Source organism: Fusarium fujikuroi, chromosome FFUJ_chr06, assembly GCF_900079805.1.
Source record: "Fusarium fujikuroi IMI 58289 draft genome, chromosome FFUJ_chr06".
In the NCBI taxonomy this organism is placed as follows: Eukaryota; Fungi; Ascomycota; class Sordariomycetes; order Hypocreales; family Nectriaceae; genus Fusarium; species Fusarium fujikuroi.
This window is the reverse complement of record NC_036627.1, coordinates 1426125-1441675: the sequence shown is the minus strand read 5'-3', so window position 1 is coordinate 1441675 and position 15551 is coordinate 1426125. Positions and strand designations below refer to the sequence as shown.

The window sequence follows — 15551 nt, the reverse complement described above, 5'->3', positions numbered from 1 at the left end:
GTCACAACCGACATGGCGCTGTAGAGAAACAGAGGCCCAGAAGAGTGACACACAAGCGTCATGAATGATCGTTCTTGTTCATACCGGCATTCGTACTCCTGACATCGTTTCGGTCGTCGTAGCGTATTTAAACACTTCATTTGAGAGCCGTTCAAGGCTTTTTGTGTTTTGAGTTGCTCGATGTCGGTTGCTTTTTCTTCGAAGCAGACTGTTTCTTCTTCTGAGCGGACTTCTTTTTAGCAGGCTTCTTCTCCTCTGGGAGGGTATCGAAGAACCCAATGACACTATTTTGGTCCTTCCCTCTGTTCTCTGAAGTCGCTCGTCTGGCGAACTGAGCCGCAAATGCATCCGCATCTGACATCGTGGCGGGTTTCTGTAGCTCTGGGAGGGTATATTTGCTGGGCTTGTCCTTGGATTTCCCGGTAGTTGCTGATTTCTTTGGCGTTGCTTTGGGCTTGGGCTTGGGTGCTGGCTCCTGGGTTGCGAAGTTCTCACTCTGAACCTTTTTGCGAGACTTCTCCTTTTTAGTTGCAACCTTTGCCTTCCGAGGTTTTGGTGGTGTGACCTTGTCTTCTGGAAAATCTGGAAAATCTGGCGAGTTGCCGATCGGAGGAAAATCCTCAGCAACGCTCGTCATTGATTTCTTGTATTTGTAGGCAGCATCGATGCCGTAGAGCTTCCTGTTGTCTTCACTCAAAAAGGCCTTAGGGCTAGAGTACTTCTCGAGGAAACTCATAAGATAATCTTCCTCTTTACTTGGTTTGGTAATAATTTTGTCGTCAAATTTGGTCTCATCAAGCTGTTGCTTGTCAGACTTGGATGTCGTGTCGGGGTTGAGCTCAGAAGTCGGGCCCTCCGCCGCAAACAATGCGTCTATGTCGTCAAAGATCTCAACTGGAGTTCCTTTCTCTGGCTTTGGGCTAGGCGCGCGTGCATTCACACGGACACGGCTTTCAAGCTTGCCACTGTTCGCCTTCGTGGCTGATTCACGTTCACCAACATGATCTCGCGAATCGTACCTATCATTGCTCATCTCGATGGCTGGCCTATGCTGATTTAAGGGGCCGCGCTGGTCGGGCTTGTAACTGTCTCCACTCGTTGCTGATCTGTATCGATTTACGCGGCCGTGAGAATCAAACTTTTCGTTGTCGACAATGACGTCCTCAGGGAGATCTTCTTCAAGCAGATTGTAACTGAAGTCTTCTAGCTGGCGGCTCTTGACGGATTTGTAGCCGTCAGACCAGGAGAAGCATTTTCCAGTGGCTATGTCCTCGACCAGTTGTAAAAAGCTCGTACGTCTCTTATCCTTGAAAGCAACTGGGTTCTCGCCTGGTAAACCAGCCTGGAGTGTAATCTCCTGACGTTGGCCGCCATGCTGTCCAGCCTCGATGCTAGAGTAGCGCAATGTGTGGCCATTCCAAGGCATTTCCACGGTCTGATGGATTTCAGTTCCACGGAAGTCGTAAAGAACGTCTCTTTTCGCGGTGTTCATCCTGCCGCCGCCACTTCCTCGTAACCATGATCCTGGAACCATGAGCTTGGCTTGGCTCGGTGTTCTAAGTTGACCCTCACGGAGGTTGAGCTGCGATTTCTCAAAGAATTCCTTTATGCCTGGGTGTTTTATTGAGAGAGCATAGGAGCGTTTGTGCTCAAAGCGGACATCTACAGCCTCTGTAGGAAGAAGCACGTCACTGTTGTGCCACGGCACATAAATGTGGACGGTTGCGTCGTCTGGGATCGTGAAGTTGTCGAGATCGGCCTGAGGGTGGACGGGAATGGTGATGTAGGCAGCAGGATCTGCATGTTTCTTCTTATTGGAATCCGTTACTGGACTCTCTGAAGTATCGAAATGAGGCGAAAGGTGCATAACAATGGAAGTAGTCTCCTTCAGGGGCAAGTCGTTGTCAGGTTTGAGGGCGGAGAAAGCAGCGGGATGAGGTGTAAGGGGAGCTAGGATGCGGCGTTTGCGGTAGAGTTCCTTCATCGAAGTGCTAGCGCTTTGGTGTAGGATATGGCCAAACCTCGCTGTAGTAGCGTCTACATTTCCACTGCGAGGACATTTCTCTTCAGGAATCACTGATTCGGAAGACAGCCCTAGCGGTAGAGTGTTTTGAGTATCCTTGCTGATGGGTGCGACAATTCTCAGCCACTTCTGGAGCTTGTCTCTCCACGACATAGCCCGAGCCTGGCGTTGTACAGGGACGGGCTGGCCAGTGACTAGGTCTTGGTCATCAGATCGCGGAAGACACTGCAGGACACCGTGGTCGGCGCCCGGGACGACACGGCCAACGATTAAGCGGAATACTGTGTCTGCAAGGTCTTCTGTCTCGGTTGGGGGCTCGTCAGGCTGGGGAATCCAGGAGACGCGCAACATCTAGAAACCATTTAGTATGATATTGTACGTTTTAGGGACAACTGGAATTTCGTACCTCCTGGGAGCCATGCCTTACAGGCGTGATTGAAGTCTTGGTAAGCCGGCCGAGCTCCTTGCGCTCTGCCTGCGTTAGAGCTACTGATCGAGTCTTCGGAAGAAGGGGGGCAACGTCGATAACCCGGCTCTTCATCCTCTGCACGGCCTGGTCAATATGAGCGAGGATACCGTAAGTAGTTGACTTCTTCGCTGTAATGTTGAGGCGGCATTTTGGAGTATGCAATGTTAACTTCTCGTCTTCGCCGACTATGAAATCCCGCTTGAGCTCCCAAAGTAGACGGCTTGTGTTGTTGCGACCATCTATGACCGTCAGTCAGCAAATATACCACCAAGCTCAGGTTTTTGGGAACAAACATATGAGAAAGGGGAAGATCTCAGGATCCATCCAAATGAACGCTTTTCCAAGATCGTCCGCATGTTCCTGAACCTCAATCTTCCATTTATCCAACACGATCTTTTGAGCAAGGGTAGCCTTATCATTGCCACGCAGTCGAACCGAGTTCATTGAAGTCCATGGTACAATCTCTTCTATCCACTCGTATTTTACCATGTCATGATCCTTGGGTTCTGGCTTGCGAGCACTTTGATATTCCCGCAGCTGGGTGACTGTGAAACCATCGCAAAGAGTGCTGACGAGCTTGTCGATCTCGGTTTGACGCAGAATACGACTCGTGGGGCAAATTTCGTCGATATTCTTGAATATCTCTTCAGATTCAGGCTCTGTCATTCCGGACGGAGTCAAATTTTGCCAGTCAAGATCTGTAGTTTCTATAGGTTTCGCTTCCATCACAGTAGGGGCTGGCCGCTCGATGCGTGTCATATTCGGATTGTTGATGATAATGGCACCAGCTGGCATTCCCAGAGTAGAGACTCCGAGGGATTCATCGTGCATAAGACGATCGTAGAGGCGTCTCTTTGGCAAAGGTATGAGCTCGTCTACAAGATCCGGGGCTTCTAGTTCAGGCAGTGCAAATGCCTCGATCCCTGGCTTCTGCGATTCTCCCAAGAGTTCGTCCAGCGCATACTGTTCGGGGCTGGGTGAATGTCCTGACGACGATTTGGGGAAGTCGGGCAGGTCAGGTAAAACGTATCTTGACGATTGCGGTTGTGATGAGGATTCGTTCAGTGCATCGCCGACCAGCTCCTCTGGGAATGTCTCGTCGCCAGGAGATATCGTCGCGTCTTTCGAGATCGGGTCCTCGTCTAATTGAGGTTCCTCGGAGCTACTAGTTGGCTCAGAGTCGACGTTGGTGGTGGAGGGAAAATCCGGAGCTGGTGTGGCGTCTTCTGACCCTGTAGGTGAAACTTTTGACTCTTCGTCCAATTGCTCTTCTTTCGGCGTTGTTTTCGAAGCGTCCGTATTCGTTATGAAAGCGTCAACCTTGTTCTCCCCAGAATTTCCAAGGTCGGACGTATATAATCGTCGTGCCAGGCCCTCATGAACTGGACTTGGTCGGATGCCCAGACCAGTGCTTCGTTGTGTTATTAAGCCAAGCCTGTATGCCAGGCGAATACGCGGCACTCGTACCGCTCTAGAAATCATTGAGAAGTAAATAGTAAATCGGGAAGCCCCATTGAGGGAGCGGAATGCGACAATGCGGCCAAATTTGCCAAAATCAAGGTAGAGAGAGAGACCAGTGTCACTAGAAATTTTATCCGATAAGCGATAGCCGGATAAGCGATAAGTTCCCGCTACTTGATAAGATTCAACGCGTCTAAGTTGGGAAGACCGCGTATAGCCTTTCGTCAGTATAAGCCACCCCCTCCATCTTTTTCATTCATACAAATCGCCAATACTTGCATCATTGGGACTTTGGCAGCATCAATCTGAGTATCTGTGTAAGATTTTATATTGAGTAACAACAGTTGTTTGCTATCACTATGCCTACACAAAGGCGCCGTCCCGTGAGTTCAATTCCTCAGTGATTCACGAAGAACGAAGCTCTAACTTACTATACGCTTCAGGCCCAAGACGAGGAATCAGAGGAAGATGTTCGGCCCCGTCAACGGAACAGGGCAGATTCTGAGGACGAGAACGAACAAGAAGCTAGCGATGCCGAAATGGATGAAGACCAACACCATGCCCAGAGTGCCGACGATCAACTGGTGAAGAAGCTGGTGCGGTATGTTATTTCCTGCGAATATTCAAGAACCGCGATCCGCCGAGATGGTATTAAAGAACGAGGTAACAATGGAAACTGTGGGATGATAGGCAAAAACTAATTCAGGAACAGTTCTCGGCACCCAAGGCCGATCATTCAGGCGCATCTTCGACTTGGCACAGACACAGCTCAGACGAGTCTGGGGCATGGAATTAAGGGAGTTGCCTGTTAGAGAGAAGATGTCACTCCAGGAAAAGCGTCAAGGTACAGCCATCATCCATCGTACTTGATCCAGCTACTAATAACGTATAGCTATGAAGGCTAATGCCCAGCCCAAGCTCGGTTCTGGCGCCTACATCCTTACGTCGATATTACCAGAAGCGTATCGCCAGGCAACGATCCTCGCCCCATCCAAGACACCAAGCGCGGACGACGAAGCTACATACGCAGGATTCTACACAATGATCATTTCAGTGATTTCCCTGAGCGGCGGAGAATTGAGCGATCAGAAGCTGAAGCGTTATCTCCAGCGGCTCAATGCCGACCGGAATGTGTCAATGGACAAGACAGAAATAATCTTGAAGAGGATGGAGAAACAAGGCTACGTCGTCAAGAGAGTTGAAAGACCACCTTTGGGCCAAGATGGCGACTCGACTACGACGTGGCATGTCGGTCCTCGTGGAAAAGAAGAAGTCGGCGTTGACGGCGTGATGGGCATGACGCGGGAGGTTTATGGCGACAGCTGGGATGAAGACAGCGAGAAGAAGCTTCGTGCGAGTCTAAACATCAGGGATGCGCCTCAGCAGGACGGCGAAGAAGACGACGAAGCCGTGGGTGAAGGTAGTCGAATGCAGAGATAAGAGAAAAGGGATGAGGACTAATGTCGACATTATGATACCCCAATACAGACCAAACATTCAATTCAAAGCTTGAAACAATTTTGTATGGTGAAATATGGTATTGTAGGTCCAAAATCTTCCCAACCATAGGGGTATTAATCCTTGACGCCTTTTCAAAATCCCGAGCGAAACTAAACCACGTTGTATCTCTTAGTTCTGCCTGCGATATGGTATTGTCTGTCCGGTCTAATCCTCGCGTGGCGGAGGAGGACCACAAGGCTGTACCATTTTCTGTGCCCAATAGGTTAGCTATTGGCCGTTGACAAGGGGCAGTTTGACATACCCTGATCATCTGGGCGCGAATCTTGATAATGGGTTCGTTCTCAGCAAGCGCGATATAAGAGAGGAGAGGCCTATGACCGGCGATGGAAGAGTATGTGTCGCGCTGAATGTTGGTGCGCCATTCCCAGCTTGTCGTGTCTGGGTGACCAGTGCCGACGTATTTCGCTTGGAGGCGCTCGAGTTCTTGCTGAGTGCGGAGTTTGTCGGCCTTGCCATCTGTCAGCATACGATGTTCGTAAATTGGGATTGGAAGAGACGTACCATATTGCTTGATATTAGAGGAGGCTGTTTGTTAGCAGACGAATGAATGCGCCGAGATCGCGAAATGATGAAAGTTGATGCGCCTGATAAGATAGGGCGCCTCGGTATGTGCATAACGCGAGGACCCAGGACATGGCCAGCAATGCCCTTTGGGTTGATAGAAATTCATGCAAATGAAATAATTATACGAGAGATATTACTGCGTCATCTTTTTATCTTTTTATATAGTATACAAGAAATGATTGCATTACTGTCATTATGGGCATCATTGATCTGGTTCATACCTATGTCAAATACTCATTTCCATATAAGTCGAAATGATGAGACCTTTTCAGGTGGCCAAACTGGTGCTGCTCAAGACTTGCTTGAGAATAAAGGGGCTCGGCATGTTCTCTTATCCTACACAACATCCTGTCTGTATTCCTAGTAGCAATAAGAGAATTTGTTGATGGGCTGTAGCGATTGAGGATGAAACAGCTGCCTTACCCAGCTGGTTTACACCGCCTAAACATCGGCAGTTTGGGCTTTACCTACAGACCTCCAGTTACTGACCCCTGCTTCTCATTTCATCAAGAACAATAATAGACGACTTTAACACGAATTGATACATCACAAAAAGACCACGTATTGACTACGAGCTGCTAGTTCATTGACCTAATCAGTACCATTACTCATCTTGCATATAAAGTTCAGCAACCTCAACTTTACTGACCTTTTGGCAACCCCCCCGAATTCATCATTCTTACAAGTTTACTACTTATAGAACAAGAACGAATCCAACCTAGTCACGTCAGGATAGGGAGAAATGGGTTCGACGGGCAAGGTTGCTCTTCCAGAACACTGGACAGAGTTGAGCGCGGCCAGAGTGCACAGGCAACAATGCGCCGACGAAGTGGATGCCATCAAGAAGGCGTGTTTATCAGAATGCGAAAAGGAAAGCGTGGTGGAATGCGAAAAGTGTTTCCCTAAGGTCCTTGACAGGATGCGTGCTCGATATTGCGATGCTGAAGGCAGAGAGTGGTTCTCAGAGCGAAGAGCATTTCTGAACGAACTGGACGTCATGTTTACCGATGTCAAAGATCACAGAAAGATCGACCTCACATCAATCGAAGACAGTATTGCATCGGAAAAAGAGGCATGGTACCGCTGGGTGCTACGCATGTACCCGCAGTTCCTCTCAGTAGGAGAAGGCGGGGCAGACCAAGACGAGCTGCGAGCAATGCTAGACGACCCGGTTAAGCGCTGGGAAGAGCTCACTGAGAGGATATGGGAGGGTGTAGGCAAGCCAGCCAACTGGGAAGCCGACGTGGACTCCCTTACCGACCAAATTACAGCCGTAAAAAACGATGCAGCATCATTGAAACAGATCTATATCGACTTCTTCTTCAAAGATTTGCAAACCGGAGAAGTGGTGGAAAACGCACAGCAATACCTGGAAGCGTATGCGGCCAGCGACACAATGTCCATTGAGCAGGTCATTGATCGGATCTCACAAGATCACAAAGCGAGCCTTACGACGGAACCGCAACGTGAGCATCACAGAAACCGACTGGATGAGCTGCGTAGAGCAAAGATGGCATTTGAGCAGAACAGGCTGCAGAATAAGACTCGAGCCCAAGCAAGCCAAACGCCCGCTGTTTCCCAGGACTTATATAATCTACCACCCTGCGCGGTTTGTACAGCTACAGTGGACCCTAAGGATGTTCTCTCATGCTCGGTGTGCCAAGCACTTGCTCACATGGGCGGCACGAGGGAATTAACAGTGTGGTGCTCGGATGAATGCTTCGAGAGGGGTGTCGTAAGTGTTACCAGCTTCTCCAGACTGACTGGATCTAACCTGAGCAGGGCGACCACAATGAATTGGAGCACGACTGCGAGAGTGGAGATAGATGTGTGCAGTATGATGATGAAGACACCGAAATGCAGGACTGGACTAGCAACGCAGTGGCGTGCAAGGAATGTATTGATCAAAAGAGGGACACTATATACTGCTCGATAGGATGTGCAGCATCCAATCTCGCGCGGCACAGACACGAAAGACATGGACTTAAGACGGCTGCGTATGAGATTAAGAAGCTGGCAGTGCCGCTATGGGAAATCGTGGAAAAGACTCTGAAGGAAGCAAGCCCGGGACTGAAGTATACAGTCATTGAATAAGGGTGTGCGTGTATGTATATGTATATGTGTTGAGTTGGGTACTGACAACTTGCGTATTATTATTTGGGCGCCAGCATACGTTTTATTAGGCGTGTCAGAGAGAGAGGAGAGAGGGTTTAGGCAAGACATCAATTAAAGAAGCCATCTTTCCCTACATTTGTTCTATTCTCCTTTGTTCTATTTTTCTAGAACATCACTCGAAATCCAATACTCACTCTCACTGGCTGTATTATATGCGTGCTTACATCCAATGTCAGCCGTCTTGTGTGGGTCATAAGATCCGAGAGCTGTCGGCGATTGAGCATGATTCGGTTCCTCATTACACCGGCGCAAGTCACGACTCTCTGTCACTTTGTCGCATGAGGTTTTCTTCCTTTCACTGTTCAATTATTGGCCTTGTACAATTCAATCCCGAACCGCCACCAATCGACATCTCGACACCTCGACACAAATGGCGAGCGAGTCACCGACAGCAGAGGCTTGTCCAGTTCGGAAGAGGGTCTCAACAGCCTGTGAAGCGTGTCGCGCTACAAAGATAAAATGCCAGCCAAGTGAACAGCCTGGGGTCTGTCGCAAGTAAGGCCTCTCAATCGAAGATTCGTTTACAGCGCATCATCTGACGTAGAAAGGTGTCTCGAGTCCAAGAAAGAATGCATATCGCGAACAGGCCCGCGAACGCGCAGAAGAAGGACAAAATAGTAGGAAATACTCTGTCGCATTGGGAAATCAGGCTGATAGATAAACTTGATACAGCGCGATGGAAACTCATCAACCACCGCCTCCTCCACCACCAGCGCCATCAAAGACTTTCACCATTGACTTTGAAGTTCCAACACAATTGGACGTCGATGAGAACTTTGACAACCTCCGAGACTCACATGCGCAGTTCATAGACTCAATATTCCCCTCAGATCCAGACGCGGATCTCAGTAGCTTCGAAGACTCGCCCCTCACGGGCTTTCCCACGCCATCCTCATCTCACACGCTTTCGATACAATCTTTCCATGCGAAGCCCCAATTCAACCTTGACTCCGCAGAGTCGCTCTTGGTTTCGTTTCGGGGGATGCTGGTTCATTACCCTGTCATTGTACTGAAGCCTGATGAGACGGTGGCCAGCCTCGCTGCGTCCAGACCGTTTGTCTTGCTCTCGATATTGGCTGCAGCTTCTGGATCGCGCACTCTGCAAGGACATACGCTTTATGACGATGAGTTTCGAAAAGTTCTGGGCCTCAAGTTCGTGGCAAGTGGTGAGAGGAGCATGGAATTGCTACAGGGCATTCTCATCTATTGCGCTTGGTCAGTAGATTAGCTCTGAACAAGTTTGGCATGGTTAACACTCACAGGTACCCGTTTCATCTGAGACCGAAGAACAGACAGGCCTTCCAATACTACCGTATGGCTGGTGATCTATTAAGTGACCTCGATCTCGACCAGGAGATGCCTAATCTTGACAACACGATACCCGGCGATATGAGCAGTATGCAGCTCGACAGACTACGGGCGTATCTAGCATACCACTACGCCGTGTCCAAGTACGTCCTCCTCGAGATGCACCAATACCAACTTACTCACAGTTTGGACAGCTTCCTCTGCACTTGGAAGAAGATGGATCTGCTCATGCCCCAGTGGACGCCCTGGACCGCAACGTGCTGCGAGCTACTTCACCGCCACGCCGAGGTTGATGGTGATGTTTCACTGAGTTACCTTGTTCGACTTGCAAACATGACGACCACGGCAAACAACTCGATACGAGACAATGATCCGCAGGTGAACCAGCAGGTTCAACTTATGCTGCTGGGACTCGAGATGCAGCACAAGGAGATGAAAGAGACCATGGTACCACATCTCTCTCGTTCAGGTAAGCCATCTTTATTGCAGTGCTAACATTTCTAACGTTGTACAGCACCTGTGAAACTCGCACATCTCTTCTTTGACGTCTTTTTGCAAGGTGGTGCCATCTTCTGCCTCACACGCGCCAACACAAGGAAACCTCATTTCATTCACCCATCATCAGTCCGTCTCACACGCTGCGTGAATAACACCCGCGCCCTGTTCGACTACCTCCTCAACCTCGACAGCTTCAAGTACTTCACAAGCATCGATTGGACAAAGTTCATCCTCTCCGTGATCCTCGCTGTGCGACTCTCTTTTCCCATATCTGAGGTTCCAGACTGGGATCATGCTTGGGCACGCTCACAGTTACGGTTTAACGAATTCCTCGAGTTCATGTGTGACGGGCCGGAGGATCTCACACCGTCTAGTAAACGTGTCGACGTACTCTCCGCAAGCCGTGTGATACTGCGTGTTGTGAAATCAAAGTACGACAGGCGCATTGCTATGCTCACAGCACCGAGTCCGACTTCAAGGGGCGTGGGACACCAAGGATGCCCCATGTTTGATAAAGATATGCAGCCATACATATCGGCGTGGGACACAGACTTTGACATGAATTCTGCAATGCTCACACCGGGTCTGAATACGGATGGACAGCAAACCATGTACCATGATCTATGGGCGACCATGACCATGAGCTGGGCAAATGATGGCTCGGTGGACTCGTAGAGCTAGCGGAGCTTTTGCCCTATGTATTATCTGCAGCCAATGGATGTGATATCTCAACTATCCTCAAACAGTTGGCGTTGTCGACATGCAACTGGAACACTACCACCCTGGTAAACATGTGACAGATGCTTCATTCACGCAGTAAGCAATCTCATAGCTACGGTTTCAGTCTCCTTCTAGGTGATTTGCATACTCGATCCCTGGGTTCATCGACTAGCCGTACTATACTGCAACTCCATTTCCACTGCCACCACCGTCGTCCCAAGTTTATCATACCTGCATGAGCATCCCCCTCACATATACCTCCACAAACACCAGAAACAGATTATCTGATCAGCCTCTCAACTAATACCCTACCCACCGGATCGTCTCCGCCTCCTCTCCCATCCAATACCCGCAGACCACACAATCTCCGTGCCTCTGCAGGCGTCTCAACACAGAAACCACCCATTTCCACCCCCTGTCCTCGCCCACACACCCCTTGCTACCGGTTATTCCCACATGACAACCTCCCTTGTCGCACAGCATCTCTCCCCCTTCCCAATTTCCGCGCCCGTCCCGTCCGCCCGTCGAGGGTTCGGCCCGCGAACCTGGGTAAGCTAGATTGCTGTGTAGTAGAGTGTAACCCATCTACAGGCTGTAAACAGAGACAGATGCATATTGGTAATCATCATCCTCTGGGGCCTCCCGTCACCGGTTCCCGATGGTGCGTAACACGAGCACGAGCATCTACACAGGCACAAGCGCCTCGGTCTGTGTACGAAGCGCCAGCTGCAGCGAATGCAGCACCACTCGAAGCGCATACCCAGATACACGACCTGCTTTAACTTGCATCTGTCAAGCCACACGATGCTACCCTACCCTGTCAGCATTTGTATGCGTGGAAGCCTCAGAGCCATTGGTTAATAGCCGGGTTCATCGAGATGGATATGCCTCACCGGTAATGCTGGTAGATACTCATATGGTCAAATCCCTAGGACTTGAGCATATAGTTACAAGTTGCATTTCTTGATCATGGGCGAGGATATCGTCGGCTTCACTTCCAATGCACCACATTCTTTGGGGTAGTAGTTGCAACGTCAAGCTGACTGGGCATGTCATGACTTTGAAACTGCATTTCAAGCGCTGGCAACCCAATAATACGGTGATGATGGAGCTAGTGGCATGCCAATGCCCCTAAATTTTCGTCAATACTTCGTCATGAGGATAGGAACTTGAGTATTGAGATTGCCAAAGAGCGAGGGAATTGACATCACATGGACGCGGAGACACGAGAGTTTAAAAATCAAATAAACAACTGAAACTTGTACTCTATCGCTAATAACCGCCTACCGGCCGAAGGTAGAAAAATCTGTAGCCGTAACATTGAGACTCAACAACATTTACCAGAAGAAAGCCCATAATCCACCGCGCTATGCTTCATCCGCCTTAATGAAGATGTAAGAGGCTGTGCTTGCAAATGCATGCCCCAACTCGCGCGACAGTCCGAATTCTGATGCGCGAAAAAGAAAAGAAAAAGAGAAACATGTAGAAAGGAAACGCCCTATTCCTGCCCTGACGCGGTGCACATATGGATATATCGCGTTAAGCCCAGTCCCTTCCCAATGTTCCATTGATGCTATCCTCCCTTCCAAATGTGACATTCCAAAGAGCTCTGATCCCAACAGCAACAGATGAGCGAAAGCATGCCTTGTGCCATTGTCAAGCCTGACCAAGATGACCATCAACAAAGACTTCAAACGCCAGTTTCCCGTAGTGATGGATCAGATAAATGAACTCCTCAATGCCGATGCGGTCTGCTGGAAATGCCCAGTGGTGATATCTTGGTATGCGTGTTTGTCGAGTCCTTGATCTCGTGTAGCCCGTCCGATCCCATGCTCCAATCCTTCTGAATGCAAACGCGGGACGACCGCTCCAGTTTCTTCCATGCTCCAGGAAATCCTAATCCATCCTTACCTTATCCCAAATAAACTCCCAGCATTGATAGGAACCAAATGAATCTCAATAACCCGCGCTTCCCTGAACCTCATTCTTTCATGCAAAAACACTCCATTGTGACTCGCCACATCTCAGCTCCTAACCTCCATTCTTCTTCACCTCCCTTGGTGAATTTCGCCATGCTCTACCGTCTTTGTTTTACTGCTTTTTTCTTCTTCTTTTGGGTTTGTACCGTGAAGTCATAGGTTGCGCCTCAGTTGCAATTACCAATTGTATTGAGAGAAATCAGAGGTGCGATCAAGTCGAAGGGGTTCGCGGCGGGAGTTTGTGGCTTGAACTCGAATTTTGAGGTCCAGGCAAACAGTGCGCCAAGTTACACCAGATCAAAGACTGGTGATACTTTGTGTCTGTCGGCTCTGAATCATATTCACACCCAACCGAACCATCCACAAGACGGCTGTATTGAAGAAGTACTCCAGACTGCGAGAAATCAAAACGCCGTATATAAACGATGAAAATGAGTGGGTGTTCGTAAAAAATGGGGAATCATTGAAGAAATATGAAAGAAAAAAGAAAACAAGACATAAAAAAGCAATGCATCAATTGAGCACGAAAGTCCCCAAGCCAACTACAGGTATAGTCACACATGAAATCCAAGTATGTGGATTGTGCTCGTTAGCCATGGAGAGTATTTTGCTTAATTGCCCAGCATATAAGCTGAACTGAAGCCTGATGATTGAGCATGGGCACTGTGAGGCGATGGCGTAACATGGTTGTTGAACGCGGCAACAGGCCAGGCTTGATGCGTGAAACCGCCAAAAGTGCCAGTGGAGCTGGGGTTCATCGAGGCCCCTCCATGAAAGGGGCCTCGGCCGTTTCCGGGCATGGGCTGGGGAAGACCAGGGGGTGGTAAAGGAGCTGAGCGGTTGGCTGACCCGAAAGCGTTCATAGAAGCGGCAAGGTTGCCGTTCATTTGACCCAGTGCACCTGGGTTTGCGTGAGCAGGATTCTGACCAGCTCGTACACCAAGGGGATTCTTAGAGAAGCTGAGTCGAATTCCACCCTTGTTGCTGTTGGACAAAAGTTTCCCATATAGTTCCGTCAGTGCCTTGGAAGCGAATGGGATATCTTCGAATTCGACAAAGCACATGGGCCCATTTCCTTTCGTGCGAAAACAAAGACGTTTGTAGCCCCGCTGCTTGGAGAAGAGAGTCTTGAGTTCTTCTTCCGCCGTGTCCATGGGAAGGTTACCAACATACAGAGTGTTGCAAGGGGGATTCTGATCAGCCGTATTGGCGTGTGGATAGTTCATGCGTCCGTATGGTGATTGGTTTGGAGCCTGGTACCCAAACTGACCCTTGCCCGACGGAGACATGGGGCCCGACTGTGCTGACATTCCGCTGCCGTATTGAGGCAGAGACGAAGGAGCGGAAGGGGGCATGTTGGTGTTGAGTGAAAGAGAACTCATCCCGTTGATGGGAACACTGGGAACAGTGGCCCTGCGCGGTCCGTTGTCGTAGGAAAGTGCGTCTTCAACGAAATTGAGGGGGTCGTAACTATCGTCATAAGGATCATTGGCGATAAGGCTCTTGCCTGTCGCCCTGCCAGGCTCGTTCAGGTGATTGCCAATGGGAGAATGTGGCGAGAAAATCTGTTGCAATTTGCCCTCATTCTTAGGAAGGTCGTGCCCAGGGTAGACATTGGTTGTTTGAGGGGATATGTTCTCCATTGACTGAAAGACCCCGTTGTGAGCAGGTTCTGCAGGCTGTTGATGCGCAACAGAGGGCTCGTCGCTGATAATTTCGACTCTCAAAAGCGCACTATTGGAAGTGTTCGCACACCCATCCAGCAGCTGTTTGGCGTCCTCAGCGCCTGCCCTTGTTCTGAATTTGAGCAATGCTGTAAGATAGTGTGGCTCTGCAGAGTCCACAGGAAGTAGTTCAACATCAACAAGATCTTGCGACCAAACCAGCATAAACCGCACCGACTCTCTGGAGGTTTCTAGCGGCAGATTTCGAATTAATACTTTGACCGGGGAAGATGAGGAGCCTATGGGTGCCGGAGTGTATCTGTGGAAATCGCGCGATATCTGGGGGTGAGAATATGGTGGTGCCATAGATCGAAGGCTCGGGTTCATAAAACTAGGCGTAGCCATGGCTGAGAGTGACGCAGCAGATGCGACTGTACTTGTGGTGTTGGATAGGGCTGCCGTCGCAGCAGATGGTTTGGCTGAAGTAGCGGCAGGAGGCGGCAAGGGACTTGCGCGATAGGAAAGATTGGCTGTTGGAGATGCTATCCTTGCTGGATCGGACGGTGGTGCGCTTTGATCAATGTTCATTGCCCACTGTGCAGTTGCATGAGCTGGGACAAGACCTTATTCGTCGGAAACACGATTTGGGATTAAGCGAATGCGACGATCGAAGAGACCTTGGAGTTGAAGCTTGTCGTGACCGCGTTTGTCGTGGGTATTGTATTGGTGCAGTCGCGGGCGCAATCGCAAAGTTGATGATGAGTGTGTCGTCAAATTCTGAGAGCTGAGTGACAACCTGGTAAGACTGAATGGTTTGAGGCGAATCGTATTCTGGCGCAATCTGCCTTTACATACGTTGTGGTTGAGGATCGAGGTAAACAGTTGCGCGTTGATGGCTGGCACGGATGATTGACTCAGTGATATCAGTATGGATGCAATTGGGCCTGAATGTCGCTATAATCAAGACAAAGTATGGTGTTGCGCTCTGTAAGTGCGATGTCGCGTTAGCAAGATGATGGATAGAATGCGCTGAGAAACTGACGTGAAAAGGAGTGCGACAGACAGGACAGACCGTCGCAGTGAGTAGAGCAAGTAGGTGTGGTGCAAGTTGCAATGAATGTTGCGAGGATTGGAGAGGGGGGCCGTTGTGGTTAATGTAGGGGGGCGCC

General features: G+C 49.6%; 6 protein-coding genes; 3 read left to right on the top strand and 3 right to left on the bottom strand.

Annotated features, from left to right (window-relative positions):
* Positions 1-151: 151 nt before the first annotated feature.
* On the bottom strand, positions 152-3974 carry FFUJ_05794 (uncharacterized protein; the record flags this gene model as incomplete). XM_023579046.1 has 3 exons in its annotated part: positions 152-2374; positions 2430-2731; positions 2786-3974. The coding sequence occupies 3 exons, from the start codon at positions 3972-3974 to the stop codon at positions 152-154; spliced, it is 3714 nt and encodes a 1237-aa protein (XP_023431953.1).
* A 338-nt stretch (positions 3975-4312) lies between these two features.
* Positions 4313-5393, top strand: FFUJ_05793 (uncharacterized protein; the record flags this gene model as incomplete). XM_023579045.1 has 4 exons in its annotated part: positions 4313-4336; positions 4397-4616; positions 4666-4797; positions 4846-5393. The coding sequence occupies 4 exons, from the start codon at positions 4313-4315 to the stop codon at positions 5391-5393; spliced, it is 924 nt and encodes a 307-aa protein (XP_023431952.1).
* Positions 5394-5618: 225 nt separating this feature from the next.
* FFUJ_05792 (probable splicing factor 3B subunit 10) lies at positions 5619-5978 on the bottom strand (the record flags this gene model as incomplete). XM_023579044.1 has 3 exons in its annotated part: positions 5619-5651; positions 5716-5922; positions 5976-5978. The coding sequence occupies 3 exons, from the start codon at positions 5976-5978 to the stop codon at positions 5619-5621; spliced, it is 243 nt and encodes an 80-aa protein (XP_023432877.1).
* An 802-nt stretch (positions 5979-6780) lies between these two features.
* On the top strand, positions 6781-8132 carry FFUJ_05791 (uncharacterized protein; the record flags this gene model as incomplete). XM_023579043.1 has 2 exons in its annotated part: positions 6781-7773; positions 7821-8132. 2 exons carry the CDS (start codon positions 6781-6783, stop codon positions 8130-8132), a joined length of 1305 nt encoding a protein of 434 aa, XP_023431951.1.
* Positions 8133-8889: 757 nt separating this feature from the next.
* On the top strand, positions 8890-10694 carry FFUJ_05790 (uncharacterized protein; the record flags this gene model as incomplete). XM_023579042.1 has 3 exons in its annotated part: positions 8890-9428; positions 9476-9990; positions 10036-10694. The coding sequence occupies 3 exons, from the start codon at positions 8890-8892 to the stop codon at positions 10692-10694; spliced, it is 1713 nt and encodes a 570-aa protein (XP_023431950.1).
* Positions 10695-13329: 2635 nt separating this feature from the next.
* FFUJ_05789 (related to WHI3 protein, involved in regulation of cell size) lies at positions 13330-14970 on the bottom strand (the record flags this gene model as incomplete). The annotated part of the gene is made up of 1 exon (XM_023579041.1): positions 13330-14970. One exon carries the CDS (start codon positions 14968-14970, stop codon positions 13330-13332), a length of 1641 nt encoding a protein of 546 aa, XP_023431949.1.
* Positions 14971-15551: the final 581 nt, after the last annotated feature.